The 15,379-nt window shown below is 45.7% G+C and overlaps 1 protein-coding gene across 1 annotated transcript in view; it reads right to left on the reverse strand.

Annotated features, from left to right (window-relative positions):
• Positions 1–15,379, reverse strand: part of VPS50 (VPS50 subunit of EARP/GARPII complex) — a 428,941-nt gene that overhangs the window by 365,384 nt on the left and 48,178 nt on the right. The window contains exons 3-4 of the mRNA XM_082258038.1: positions 11,345–11,467; positions 8,758–8,829 (exon numbers count right to left, since the gene is read on the reverse strand). Of these exons, the coding sequence (XP_082114164.1) occupies positions 8,758–8,829; positions 11,345–11,467 (195 nt within the window). The remainder of the gene's footprint in view (positions 1–8,757; positions 8,830–11,344; positions 11,468–15,379) is intronic.

Raw genomic sequence — 15,379 nt, forward strand, 5'->3', positions numbered from 1 at the left:
TTCAAGTCCCAAGGAGGTAAAGGCGCCCTCCGCGGAGGGGCCAAATGACGCACACCTTGAATAAAGGTGCGAATCAAAGAGTTAGATGCCAAGGGACGCTGGAAAAGGACAGCCAGTGCAGACAACTGGCCCTTAATCGTGGTCAACGCAAGGCGCAGGTCCACACCAGATTGCAGGAAGGCTAACACCCTCGCCACTGAGTAGGAACGAGGAGGGAAGCCCCTGGATTCACACCAGGCAAAATAAGCCTTCCAGGTAAGGTAATCGATCTTACCAGACGAGGCCTTCCTAGCCTTGAGCAGAGGAGGAATGACCTCTGATGAGAGACCCCCGTCTCTCAGGACCTGGCTTTCAACAGCCAAGCCGTTAAAGCCAGCGACTGTAAAGCAGGATGGAAGATCGGGCCCTGAGATAGAAGATCGTCTCGTAATGATGGGGGCTCGACGTCCAGTTGAATGATGTCCGTGTACCAGGACCGGCGCGGCCAGTCTGGGCCACCAGGATCACCAACTTCGGTTCCGAGACCAACCTACGAAGGAACCTGGACAACAACTGAATCGGGGGAAAGGCATACATCAGACGATACCGGTGCCCAGGCACCACCAGAGCATCCGAGGCGTCCGCCAGAGGATCGCGTGTTCTTGCCACGAACCTTCCCACCTTGTTGTTGAGCCGGGACGCGAATAGATCCACGTCCGGGGATCCCCATTTCGCACACAGCATTTGAAACACCTCCGGGTACAGGGACCATTCCCCCTGGTCCAGAGTCTGGCGGCTCAGATAGTCGGCCTGCCAATTCTCCACACCCGGAATGTGAACTGCCGAAACCGCCGGGACGCGAGTCTCGGCCCAAGCTAGAACCTCCTGGGCCGCCCGGGCACTCCTGGTGCCCCCTTGGTGATTGATGTAAGCCACTGCAGTGGCATTGTCCGTCTGCACCCATACAGGGCGACCCTGAAGACGATCCGACCAATGGAGCAGGCACAGCCTGATCACTCTCAATTCCAAGATGTTGATCGGCAGGGAGGATTCCTCCACCGACCAGGTGCCCTGGGCAGACAGATTGCCCAGAACGCCATCCGTGGTAATCACCGTCCACAGCAACGGCCGGAAGGATTTTCCCTCCGCTATGGCTGGGGACTGGAGCCACCACAGAAGATCCACTCTGGTTTGGTGACTCAGACACCCTCAGGTCCAAGGACTGAGGGAGCCTGTCCCACCTGGCCAGTAGGGATGTAACGATATCAAAATCTCACGGTACGATACAATTTCGATATTGACCTCACAGTACGATATTTATTGCGATATTGTGGAAAAGCTCATGGTATTGTTAAATAGCTCATGATAGTGTTTGTGATTATAATAGCGAAAAAATACCGACATTTATTCTGCTTTTGCCAGTCAACAGGCAATTTATTGTTGTATTTATGGATCCATGACAACATAAAACACTGATCACATAGTGCTTTTAAAGTGCAAGTTGTAGTCAGGAACATCAATATTCTGTATAGTAATATTTGGTTGCATAACTGATTCTTTTGTGCAATGTTCAAGTTAAGAAGCAGCTAGAACAATTGTAAACAAACAATAGGCAATTCCCTTTAAGTGCAAAGATCAAGTTAAGTCAGGTTTAAATGTGCAAGGCAAATAAAGGCAGCCTTTTAAAACTGGTATTTAGGAACATAACTTAAACTTAAATAAAATAGTCAGTCAAAAAGCCTTTAAAAAAAAACTGACCTATCATTTAGCTTATGTTCACGTTTTTCATCAGAAAGATCAAAATATCTACATTGCAAGAAAAAAAAAAAAAAAAACAGTAAAAAAAATCGTTAAACTCTGGTCTATGTAGTTAACAATGATTTGTTCCGCGGGACTGTGTTTATTCCTCTTGCTTTTTGACGGACACCTGTCCTTTTAATATTGTAACCCAATATTGTAAGACGACCACGACGATACGATATCGCGATATCTTCGATATCGTTACATCCCTACTGGCCAGTATCTCCGCCTGGAGAGACCGCCTGTGAAACGGAGCAAATGGTATCACCTCAAAGGCTGACACCATCAACCCCAGGGACCGCATACATGTCCTGAGGGACGAGGACTCGTTGTCCCTGCGGGACCTGACCTTATTCTGCAGAGTTCGGAGCTTGTCCTTCGGCAAAAACACCTCCAGATATCCCAAGACCGTAATGCCCTGTGCCCGTAACAGGCCCAGAACAGGAGCCAGCACTTTGGTAAACACCCTTGGAGCCGAAGCGAGACCAAAAGGCAACGCCACCATCTGATAGTGTTCCTCCGCGATAGCGAATCGGAGGTACCTCCGATTACCCTCAAATATGGGGATGTGTAAATACGCATCCTTTAGGTCAATAGAAGCCAGGAAATCTTCTGGACTCAATGAGGCCACCACCGAGCGGAGTGATTCCATGCGGAATTTTTGAACGCGCATGAAGCGGTTAAGAGCTTTCAAGTCCATAATCGGATGCACCTTGCCCTCCTTTCTGGGCACAGTGAACAGATTCGAGTAAAAACCCCAAAATCTGTCCCGATGAGGCACCGGGACGATAACCCCCTGGGCGAGGAGATCCTGCACCGCCCGATGAAGATCTTGAAACCGATCTGGGGTCAAATGAAGATTTGAGGGAAAGAATCTGTCGCGAAAGGAATTCGATCTTGTAACCTGATCGAATGATTTCCTGAACCCACCTGTCCGGAATCCGGAGCAGCCAAGGTTCGAGGAAACCGCGCAGTCGTCCCCCCACCCTTGAAATGGTTGAGGGCATCCCTTCGGGTTGAGGCGGACTGGGCCGCCGCCCCAGCCTGGGCGGCTTTTGGCTTGCCCACCCAGGGCTTTCTCTGGCCACCCTGGCCCTTGAAGGGTTTCCCCTTGTCCTGTGCCTTGAAGGCACGAAAGGACCCCTGGTTTGGTTTAAAGGAAGGGCCCCGCTTACCGTGGAAGAACTTACCCCTCGGATTCTGGGGCAGCAGAGTGCTCTTGCCCCCAGTGACACCTTTAACCAATTCATCCAGGGATTCCCCAAAAAGACGAGTCCCCGCATAACGGATGTCTGACACCTTTTCCTGGAAGTCTGGTCAGCCGACCAGCTTTTCAACCATATCAAGCAGCGGTTAAGTACCGCGACACCAGACAGGCGAGCCGCCAACGGGGCCTCATCCAAGGCCGCATCACACAGATACATAACCGCTTGATGAATCTGGTCCACCATCTCCAAGGTAGTAGGGGGGGGGGGGCAGAATCAGCCACGAGGGTGCGCTTAAGCACCTTGGTCCAATCAGCCACCACTTGAGACACCATGACGGAGGAGAAAAACTGAATTTTTGTAAAATCTTACCTGTAAAATTCCTTTCTCTGAGTCCTCCGACAGTCGCCGCCTCTTCATATTCGTCACATATGGGGGTATTAGACTTTGCTCCGAAGGAGTAGCTAGGCAACAGAATATGTTAACATTAAAGCTTTTAACATATCCCACCCTCAAGGGGTGGTCCCCTCAGTCAATACCCTCCTACTTCCTGCAACCATATCTCAGTTTTAGTGGAATAGCAGTAGAGTATACAACCAAACCCCAAAAGAGGGGCGGGGGCGGCGACTGTCGGAGGACTCAGAGAAAGGAATTTTACAGGTAAGATTTTACAAAAATTCAGTTTTCTCTTACGTCCTCCGACAGTCGCCGCCTCTTCATATTCGTCACATATGGGGACGTCCCAAAGCAGTGCAAACATGAGGGGTGGGAAACGCATCCGCGCCGAAAAGGCAACGCAGTCTCCGCATCAAAGAAAGGAACCTTACCAAAGGAAGGAAACCAGCTGGGCAACAGGAAAAAACAAGTGCTCAACAGGAGCAACAACCCAGGAAAAGACAAAAAACCAGGGAATGTAAAACTTATCCCAACAGCCAGAGGTCCCCAACAAGGGACCCTAGGAAATTGCCGCACTAAGAACCTTGCCGCCAAAGGAGGCATCCGCCGATGCCTGAACATCTACTTTGTAGAATCTTGTGAACGTGTGTACGGTCGACCAGGTCGCCGCCTTACACACCTGGGCTACAGAAGCCCCATGACGACAGGCCCAAGACGTACTCAAAGATCTAGTATAGTGCGCCTTCACAGGCACAGGGGGAACCTTCCCCTGCAAGGCATAGGCCTGTTCAATGGTCTGCCTGATCCATTTGGCAACGGTAGAGGCCGAAGCCGCCATGCCCTTCCGAGGACCCTCTGGAAGAACAAACAAGGAGTCCGTCTTTCGAAAAGACTCAGTCGATTTAAGGTAAACCCTAATCGCCCGAACAACATCCAGAGAATGCAATCTCACCTCCTTTGGATGTTTAGGCTTCGCGCACAGCGAAGGCAAGACAATATCCTCATTAAGATGGAATTCCGAAACTCGTTTCGGAAGAAAAGAAGGATTAGGTCGCAAGACCACTAGACATTAAAACTGAGATATGGTTGCAGGAAGTAGGAGGGTATTGACTGAGGGGACCACCCCTTGAGGGTGGGATATGTTAAAAGCTTTAATGTTAACATATTCTGTTGCCTAGCTACTCCTTCGGAGCAAAGTCTAATACCCCCATATGTGACGAATATGAAGAGGCGGCGACTGTCGGAGGACGTAAGAGAAATAGGTTTTAGCATGGAACCCGCCACCACATAGGCATGGCGGTCCAGAGATTCCAGCCTCCTATCCGTAAGGTCCCTAAAAACCGGAGAATCCTCGGTGGGTACCAGAGTGGCCCTGTTTAATCTGGACACAGTATGATCCACTTTAGGGGCCACAGACCAGCGCGAATCCGTAGGAGACGTAAAAGGGTAACGGACTTGAAACCGTTTTGGCACCACAAAATTTCGCTTCAAATTGTGCCATTGTTCATTCATAGTTTCGTGAAACTCAGCGGGGCAAGGAAACACCTGCGCCGCCTTACGGGATCTGCGGGTACCAAAAGAGGACCGCTTGCCCGGAGGATTGGGCTCATTCTCTAAATGTAGTGTATCTTTAATAGCAGTAATCAGCGCAGCCATAGCTGCGCGTTCTTCGGCCGTCCCAGGGGGGGGAATCATCCCCTTCCTCATCCTCCGCCTCCCCTTCAGACTGGGAAGGAGACCCTTCAAGGGGCACACTATCTACGGCAACCATAATCAGAATCAGAAGAATGAGAAAGCCTAGGCCTCTTTCTAGTATCCCGTTCAGCCATCAAAAGATCCACCTTGGACGCTAAAGTCGCAAGTGCGGCAGTCAGAGCAGGCAGAGCAGAAGATCCAGAGGAACCTGAATCATCCACCAAAGCTGGGGGAAATTTGCGGTCCTGGGACTCCATAAGAAAAAACTTTTTTTTTTTTTTTTTCATTTAAGGTACTGGCCCTTTAAGCACACAGCGATCCCACCGCAGTACACCGCTAGGAAGGACTATGCAAACCGACCACGCCAGCAGGAATAAACTGATAGCCAGGAGGTATTCTCCACAAAGAACAGCAAAGACAGACCCCACAAGTGTTACCACACTCCTGACGATCTCCTCTGTAGCGAAAAAGGAAGTGATGTCACCGCATGAGGCTGAACTAGGAGGCAGACTACGGAAAAATGGTTGCCCATAGAAAGCAATTGGAGGCTCCGGGAAAATGGCCGCCGACGTGCAGAGAAGAACACATTGCCACACACAAGATGGCGCCGTAAGGCGCCAAAACACACTACATTCATCGCTGCAGAAGCCCCCACAGTGAGGCCAGCAGCTGCCCACACCTAAAATGGCGGACCAGCAGTTTTTAACCCTGCAGCGGTCGCCGCACATGTCTGCACCCCAAAAAACACAATACAGTGGCACTCAGTAGAGGGACCCCCACAAACCCCCACATAGCGATCCAGACTCGGTAGAGCGTCGTCATCTGAAGATCCGACTAACTAAACGCTGACAAATAAACAGCTAGTAGTGCAAAGAAAACACATTTGCAGAAAATAAAATCATAAAACAGAAGAAAGGCTGAGACATGTAGCCCCAGCACAGGGAAGCCTATCTTACTCCTAACTAGGCAGAAGACAAACTGAGTTGGGATGGCTGATAGCAGGGGGGTATTGGACCAGTGGGACAGCCCCCATAGGTGTGTCTATGTAAATTACTTTGTTTTTAACAAGTCTTATGCCTAGCTTGCTCCTATGGATAAGAGGTCAATACCCATTGGTGAAGACTAAATGAGTGGGCGGCGACTGTCAGAGGACGTAAGAGAAATGTATTTTAAAAACGGTCAATTTCGGTTTCGGCTAAATGCATCGGTGAAAGTGGACCTTATGCTGGCAATTTACTTTGTTCACCTGTGTACAATAAGCCAAGCATAAAACTCAATCATTCCTTTAGGTTAAAATCAGCTAAATAATTTCCAGGTGCTTTAAAACAAAAAGCTGTTCAAAATTCTACAGTTTGTTTTCTTTAGAAAACAGCTACAGCCTGAGTAGCCATGCTGCAAAGAAGGATCCTTGCTCTATGTGTGATCGGACATGCATTTTGGTGAGGCAAAGATACAGCAAGAGTTTTAGTGATTTCTAAGCTACAGGTCTGAAAAATGGAGCTAAAACAAAAAGGGAAGAAGCGCCTTCAAGTGCAGTAGGACAATAGGACTTTACTGTACCTCAAAAGTAGGGCTACTCACATGGTAACCATAAAAGAGAAGCAAGACAAGTTTATTGTTGCCCCTACAACCCCTTCTCTTTTTTTTAGGTCAGAAAAGGGTATTGCTCAACAGAATGCTGGCAGGGGACAGGCCTTTTTACTCAGGCTGAAGAAAACATATTGCAAGACCAAGCACATATTTGTTTTGATAAACCCACAATGTAATGTATTTAGCCAATTTAAAGTAAAAGTTAAAATCAGGCTTTACGTAAAAAAAAAAAAAAAAAAAAAAATCACATAGTAAGAAAAGACTAGAGTTGCACCAATACGGTTTCGGTATTGAATAAAAAGACACACACTGACCCAAGTCAGTGAATCAGCGCTCACTGGACCACTCTGGAGGGGACCACATGACCAGTGGTGCCACAGATGAAATCACAAATTAAATGTAAATAACATTAAATGGATAAATGAATAAATTAAATAAATAAATAAAAAAAAAATGAATTGAGTGACAATGGAAATATTACAGGGCAAACAAGATACAAGAACTTCAAATGTATAGAAGTCCTATTCAATCATGCGATGATCCCGAGTGGATGGATCCTTGCTGATGAAAGAGTACAAAAAGTCCAAATCAGAGTACGGGGGTGAAGATTAGACAGGCAGCTCCTCAAGAGGTAGGGATACCCTCCAAATATGTAACAAAGAAAAAGAACAAGGGCACCAAGTCATAAAGGTAGATGAACAGCTGTATAATTTAATGTAGCTGCCTGATGAAGGAGGAGGTCCTCCGAAATGACGTTGCGGCCCGCCCTCCACTCTTAGTTCAGTTTTCGTTCCTGTCGGCTTCCGTGGAGGAACCGACAGACTTGTCCTTTCTACTTCCAGTTTCCGGGTCATTACCTCCCTGCTGCACAACGGATTGCGGTGAGGCTGCCCAGCCAGGGAGCCCACGCCATTTGCGGCATCACCCGGTATTGCCGGTATCCAGAACTGTCTTCACCATTATACAGGACCCGCCATACAGGACCCAGATGCGATTATCCTTCATCTTGCATCTTCCATCGGATCCACTGTGGGGACTGTCCTTTTGCACCATGCATGCTGTCTTATTGGAATACCTGTTTTTAACATGTAAGTTACTACATTAAATTATACAGCTGTTCATCTACCTTTATGACTTGGCGCCCTTGTTCTTTTTCTTTGTTACGGTTTCGGTATTGGTGCTGATACAAGGCATTTGCCCAAATACTTGTACTTGTGCAAATACTCCGATACTAAAACCAATATCTTAAGCCCTGGTTCACACCTCTGCACATTGACAGTTTCAAATCGCATGGCAAGTCACACCCCATCGCCAGAAATGAAACTGCTCAAATCGCTGCGACTCAAGATTCTTGCACTACTTTTTGCGATTTCATTTCAACTTGCATTGACTTTTGTTAAATGAAGTTGCAAGCTGCAGTGAAATCAGAGGTCCAAATCACACTGATCTGTGGCTTTAAAATGGTGCGGAGGTGCTTTATTTTAAAGCCGCATTGGTGTGAACTAGGGCTAATGCATCCAAGGGCAATGACTGAGTTTATGTTTGCTGGACTACTAAAAATAGGCATCGGTAATTGGTATCAGAGAGGACTTGAGAAAAAGTATCGGTACTCCTACTCGGACTTAAAAAAACTGGTATCGGTGCAACCCTAGAAATGACCAATCGCTATGTTTAATAATACTACTTTTCATGTTGATTTTTTTTAAAGCTGTAAGTTCTATTGATCTCTTGATCTGCAGATGAAAACTCTGGCTCGTTGTAAAAATATTTGACCATTTTTATATTGAATGCCAGGTGAAGAGTTTTCTGATCTAAGGGGTCTCGCTGGGCTGATGGATTGGGATATTGTTTGAGATGTAAATTCGGGGATGTTAATGTAACGAGCAGGAAATCTAAGTGGCCTTTTATTGAATTTACACTGTGGGGATTGAAGCGCTCTTGAAGCCTTTCATCAATAAAGTTGGTTGTGGGCTCTCCTGATTCTCACTGCTCTGAATAAAGCCTGGAAGGATTACATTGTGTCTAACAATAGCTCACCCTCTAACCCTAAATATACAAAGAAAAAAGGAATTAAATACCAGAGAATACTCACCGCTGCCTGTTGTCTCTTCAACTTATCTCTGTACTCTTCAATCTCCTGCAGACTCAAGACTGGTGGAAGCTTCTGCATTAAAGAACAAAAATAAATGAGTAACTTTACAGTTAAAATGGGTAACAATTCCCCCCCATCCCTCTTCAAAAAAAAAAAAAAAAAAAAATTTTGGAGGGGGCTCTGCAATTGCATCCCCCTCTACAACAAACATCTAATGCCTCGTTTCCACTGAGCGGTACGGTTCGGTTCGGAAAGGTACACATTGATCAGGCTTGCGTTTCCACCGCCAACAGTACACTTACATGATAGGCGTGGTTCCCTTTGCCCCCTTTCCTCACTGATGATACCCAGGAAGATCTGCACCTCCTGGGTCGACCAAGCTTCCCTGCGCACCGACATGTGTTGCTTCCGTAAACATTATCAATGACGCCCGCGGAAGTGACGATTCTCTGTCAACCAATCAACGTTCTGCAGAGTGTAGCTCCACCCTGTTGGTACGGTACGATTGTGCTTGGAACCCCAACGAAAGGGTCCCAAAAAAGTGGTATGGTACGGTTCAGAATTAGGGTAGCATTCACAACTTTTGGCAATGGAAACGGCAAAAATTGCGTACCGTACCGAACCGCTCAGTGGAAACGAGGCATTATACTACAGAATATTATCGAATATGGCAGTTTTAATCTGAAAAGGATTCTAAGGTATTGAACTGAGCAGACTCACTGGATATATAACTTAGTTTACTTTAATTTTTTGTTTTGTCTTATTTTGGTAATATGTAATATTTATGCATTAGGCCCCTTTTATACCATCGGACCGATTGGGTCTGCCTATCAGTTTTTCAGGAGACAGGATTGGACCACTTATTGATTTCTATGGGGCAGCGGATGTCAGCGGACACCTGCTGCGCATCTGATCCGATAAAATCCACTAAAAATAGACGTAAGGGATACATTCGCCATCTATCCAACATGAATGACAATCATTTTCCTTTCAAAGGCCACACAGAGGAGAGCGGGCTGTGTTCTATATGCAGAGCGGACACGGACTTGTCATCCGCCTGCTCAGCGGGGATCAGTGGACCGGTCCCCCGCTGAGCAAGCGGATTCCACTTGGACGGATCGGTTTCATCTGATAGGGGCCTTAATCAGCAATCATATTGTATACATTGGAAATCTATTGGATAAGTCAGCATTTTGTGTATTAAGGAATGTGATTGTTTTGTATTTTAATATAAAATTTGTCAGTTTAAATAAAGCATTAAGTGCCGGTTCACACTAGGGCGACCTGTGAGGCGACCTGGTCGCCTCACAGGTCGCCGCAGGTCGCCTCCCATAGGGAAGCTACGGACACGTTCTAATAGGAGCGACACAAGTCGCTCCGACCTAGAAAAAAGGGTCCGGAGCTTCTTTGGGGCGACCAGGAGGCGACCGCCATAGACTTCAATGTTATGAAGTCCATGGCGGCCGCTCCGAGGTCGCGGCGCGCTGCTCGCACCGCGACCTCGGAGGTCGCCACCCGAAGTAGCGTCGCTGTAGTGTTAACCGGCGCTTAAAAAAACAGAAAAATAAAATAAAAAAAAGTGACAATTATGAAAAATTACAGAGCGCAATCAAAAGGACACCAATCAGTGAACTAATGCTCTGAATTCAGACAAATCAAGTTAACTTTATTTTAAAGTGAACCTGACATGACATACAAAGTGCCTATAGTGGCAAAAGTGCAGTGGTACATACAAGTACCTGTGTTAGCTTTTACAGCTATTCCTGCTCTTCCTTGGAGCTTTTAGGCCTTTGACGCAGACTGTACCATTAGGCCTTGAAAAGATATTAAAGCCCTAAGCTGCTCGTTTAAATCTAGGGGGTATGGAAAGGATTATTTACTTACACAATCCCTCACACTGCTAGACCGGTCCCCACAGCGTTTTCTCTCCCCGTGCTCCAGTGGTCTACGTTCCTGATGTCATCAAGACCAATGTAGGGTTGTAAACCTGCACTGAATATGATGAAGGCGAGGGACAGCCCACCGATGGAGCATGGGTGAGTGCAGTCTGCTGGGGGGAGCTGAGGATCAGGTAAGTACGTTTTTACGCTCTCCTAAAATAAACAAGCAGTTAACTCCACTGCAAGGGAGAACTCTCAAATTTCCCAGAGTTGGCCATTATGAGGTGGATACCAAGACTAAGGCTGGCCATACACTATACAAATTTCTTATATAATTTTCTTTTGGATTTACCAAAACCACATAATATGAGGTCATACCTAAACACTTTCAATTTGTATGCAATCAGGCCAGCCCTTGCACTACATAATTCAAGGTGAATCTAAAGAAAATTGAACAGGAAAATTGTATAATGTATAGTCAGCCTAATTCAGGTATATACAGTAGGGCACATTTAACCATATCTTTTATTTTTTTCTTTAATGAATAAATAATCAGATTCATTTTCCGATTTTATCTATCGGGTTGTAGATCGGCTTGTAACATTGTAAGAAGTGGTGCTGTCCGGGACCCTTGAGCACATGTCCCTGTGGTATACCCACAGTTGAGCAGCAATCACACGTGTACAGTATATCATAACTCTGCTAACCTCGAGCTCATATCGGACTATATCCAGTGAGTCATTGGAGAAGTAGACTTCTTCGATGCTGTTGATGATCTCCTGTTCAGCTTCAGGATCAATGGCCTGTTCCCGAAATTCCCGCTGCTCCTCCTTTAAAAGAAACGAATAGGAAGTTGTGTGAGTTATTACGCAGAAACTTTATTACGCAACAGTCTAGAAACACAGATTTAGTACGGATAATAAAAAAAGCAACTGGTCGGGGTTCATCTTACGAAAACCGATCAGTGCGCTTGCCTTCCTCTGCCCCTGGTAGAAACCCATCCTTACTCTGCCCTTCCTCTGCACGTTTGCAGAAACAGATCCCTACTCTGCCCTTCTCTGCACCTTGCAGAAACAGATTCCCTACTCTGCATCTTACAGAAACAGATCCCTACTCTGCATCTTACAGAAACCGATCCCTACTCTGCCCTCCTCTGAATCTTACAGAAACCCATCCCTACTCTGCCCTTCCTCTGCACCTTGCAGAAACAGATCCCTTCTCTGCACCTTGCAGAAACAGATCCCTACTCTGCATCTTACAGAAACAGATCCCTATTCTGCATCTTACAGAAACAGATCCCTACTCTGTCCTCCTCTGAATCTTACAGAAACCCATCCCTACTCTGCCCTTCCTCTGCACCTTGCAGAAACCGATCCCTTCTCTGCACCTTGCAGAAACAGATCCCTACTCTGCATCTTACAGAAACAGATCCCTATTCTGCATCTTACAGAAACCGATCCCTACTCTGCCCTCCTCTGAATCTTACAGAAACCCATCCCTACTCTGCCCTTCCTCTGCACCTTGCAGAAACAGATCCCTTCTCTGCACCTTGCAGAAACAGATCCCTACTCTGCATCTTACAGAAACAGATCCCTATTCTGCATCTTACAGAAACCGATCCCTACTCTGCCCTCCTCTGAATCTTACAGAAACCCATCCCTACTCTGCCCTTCCTCTGCACCTTGCAGAAACCGATCCCTGCTCTACCCTTCCTCTACATCTTAGAGAAATAGATCCCTTCTCTGCCCTTCCTCTGCTCCTAGACAGCTTTACTGCACAGAACATGGAAGGTTGGTAGACAAGGATTTTGTTGGCACTTCAAATAATTAAAATAGCTTTTTATTTCAATTCACATAAAAACAGGGAACACACAATATATATTGCATATAAAAAATATGGCTTAAAAACAAGCCCAGAAATGTATACCAGTATGTAGCAGTTAATGAAGTATCAATTTCATACAAAGGTAAAGAGATTTTATATACAAATCCTTAAAGAGGTGAGAGAATTTGGCACCAAGAGAATCCTGCCGACGGATTGCAGAGGGAACAATGGCCACCAAGCTGGATCAACTGATGCTGTATTCAATCGATCTTAAATGTATTTTCAATTGCTCAACATGTTTCGCCTTATTCCAGGCTTCATCTGGAGCTTATTTATGAACGACTCTGTGCATTTTGTATAAACGGATTGTGGATTGGTCGGAGCTTGATACTCATGGTAGGTAGAAACGTCTTGGGCGTGTAGCCGCCCAGAACTAATATATGCCTGGCTGTTATCAACCAAACCAGTGCTGCTAGAAAGCTCTGTCTAAGAGCCCATAAGGTAAGCACTTATATATGCTCCGACCACGTATCTGCAAAGAACCTCTCCGGATGGGGAACCGTCACCGGTTCCATGTTCTAATCAATATTAAAGATTTGGCATTAGTAATATTTAATTCATATGCTCAGATTGCTGCTATCTGAAGGCATAGTCCCCTCAATATTCAGCTTTACTACACACATGATAGGCTGAGTTTTCATTTCTAGGGATAAATAAAACCATCGCTGCTCAAACTGTTGGTGCTATAAAAAAAACCTGTATATTAAGGACAGCAAAAAACAGGGCGGGGTGAGCACAATCATGGACATCAGCAGTCAGAAAATTCCTATGTGCAAATGTCTGTCTGAGCCACAACTCCGTTTATTTACAGAATAGAAGAGAAGAATGGAGCTTGGTACCGGTATAGTAAATCCTGAACGGATTCAGACGAATGAGCTTAAACTTGTAAAGAAACTTAGAAGAAACATGGCTGATCACCTTGCCCAGGTAGCCCGGGCACTGCAGGCGAGTGTCTCTGCAAAGGGCTCCCGCTAACCCCATGATATTCACATTACTACAGCTCCCTCGCTGCTTTTTCCTACTCCGCACCCTTTAACTTGACATGGAACATCTGGGTATAAATGAGCATGCGACGACCTCCCCTGTTACAGTGCTCGGTTCTAAGCCAATCGATAGGCCCGAGCAGTGTCACATGACCAATCATACGCCAACAAGGAAGCTCACGGTCATGATTTTGCTGGAGCAAAAGTATTTGCAGACGTCAAGTATGACTAAAGGCAACATTTTTTTTTTCATTTTGGATAGGGTGGAGAGGGATTAGCACACGTGTCAGGTTTTTATTGCTGTCCCTGTCTCCATTAACCACTTTACCACAGGAGGATTTTGCTGTCTTACGTCCAGGCCACTTTTTGCGATTCGGCATTGTGCGAATTTAACTGACAATTGCGCGGTCATGCAACGCCATACCCAAACGAAATTTACGTCCTTTTTTTCCCACAAACAGAGCTTTCTTTTGGTGGTATTTGATCACCTGTGCGATTTTCATTTTTTGCGCTATAAACAAAAAAAGAGCGACAATTTTGAAAAAATAACAATATTTTTCACATTTTTTTTATATGAAATTCCCCCCAAAAAAATGTAAAAATCTAAATTTTTTATCATTTTAGGCCAATTTGTTTTCTGCTACATATCTTTGGTTAAAAAAAAAAAAAAATCACAATAAGCGTATTTTGATTGGTTTGCACAAAAGTTACTGCGTTTTCTAACTAAGGAAAGATTTCTTTTTTTTTTTTTTTTTTTTTTTTTTTTTTTTTTTTTTACGAGTAATGGCGGCGATCTGCGATTTTTTTTTGAGGGACTGCGACATTGCGGCGGACAGATCGGACCCTTGACTGACATTTTGACACTTTTTGGGGTACAAGTGACATTACTACAGTAATCAGTGCTATAAATATGCACTGTTACTGTAAAATTACACTGGCAGGGAAGGGGTTAATTTTTATTGGTGATCAAGAGGTTATGCATGGTGCTTACTGATGTGTGTGGGGGGAGGGGACTATGTGACAAGGACAGATCGCAGGTTCAGCTATGCTGAACCCTGCAATCTGACCCTGCCTGTCACTGAGGAGATCCACCCACTTGTGTTTACACAAGCAGGCAGATCTCCAGACTCGATTCCCCGACGATCGGGGAAGAGCAGCGGCGATCGCCGCCGCTCCTCCCCTGGCCCGACTCCCGCTGTGACTGAATACAGCGGGAGCGAGCCTCCGGCGGCGGGCGCGCGCCGCCGAGAGAGGGGAATGTCTGACGACGTAGATCTACGTCGCCAGACGTTATCGAGCCACTTTGCCGCAGTAGAGCTCTAGTGAGCAGCGGTAAAGTGGTTAAGGAGATTTACTCTCTTGATTTGTCCTGTTTACCATTATCACTGAAAGTAAAAGAAAATCCCAAAGTCACTTTGGAGGGATATCCACTCACTTCCTGTTTGGCTATGGGATAGGAAGTGAAAAAAAAAAATTGCGATCTCGATTCAACCCCCCCTTCACGATCTTATTCCGTCATTTTCAGGATTCATGCAACAGGAGCATAGTCTCTCTCTCTTTTTACGGTCATAGGACTTCATAGGTCAGGAGAATCAAAAAACGCATCACACCACAATGGAATCGCCAACAGATCAGTGTGAAGAAATAAATAGAATTAAAAGGATGCATTTTTCTTGAGATTGTCTTGAGTTAATGAAGACCATACATGGGTCGAATTCAGAACTAATTTTCTTTAAAAAAAAAAAAAACAGAAATTTTGTGCGTTTTGTGATCCAATGACGCCACCATTGATTTCGACATTCAACCAACTAAGCCTTCAATTTCACCTCATGCTGCTACAGAAAAGAATTTTCTTAGCAGGGAATCTTCTTATCT

The sequence above is a fragment of the Pelophylax lessonae genome, assembly GCF_965119305.1.
Source record: "Pelophylax lessonae genome assembly, chromosome: 5".
NCBI classification, from domain to species: Eukaryota; Metazoa; Chordata; class Amphibia; order Anura; family Ranidae; genus Pelophylax; species Pelophylax lessonae.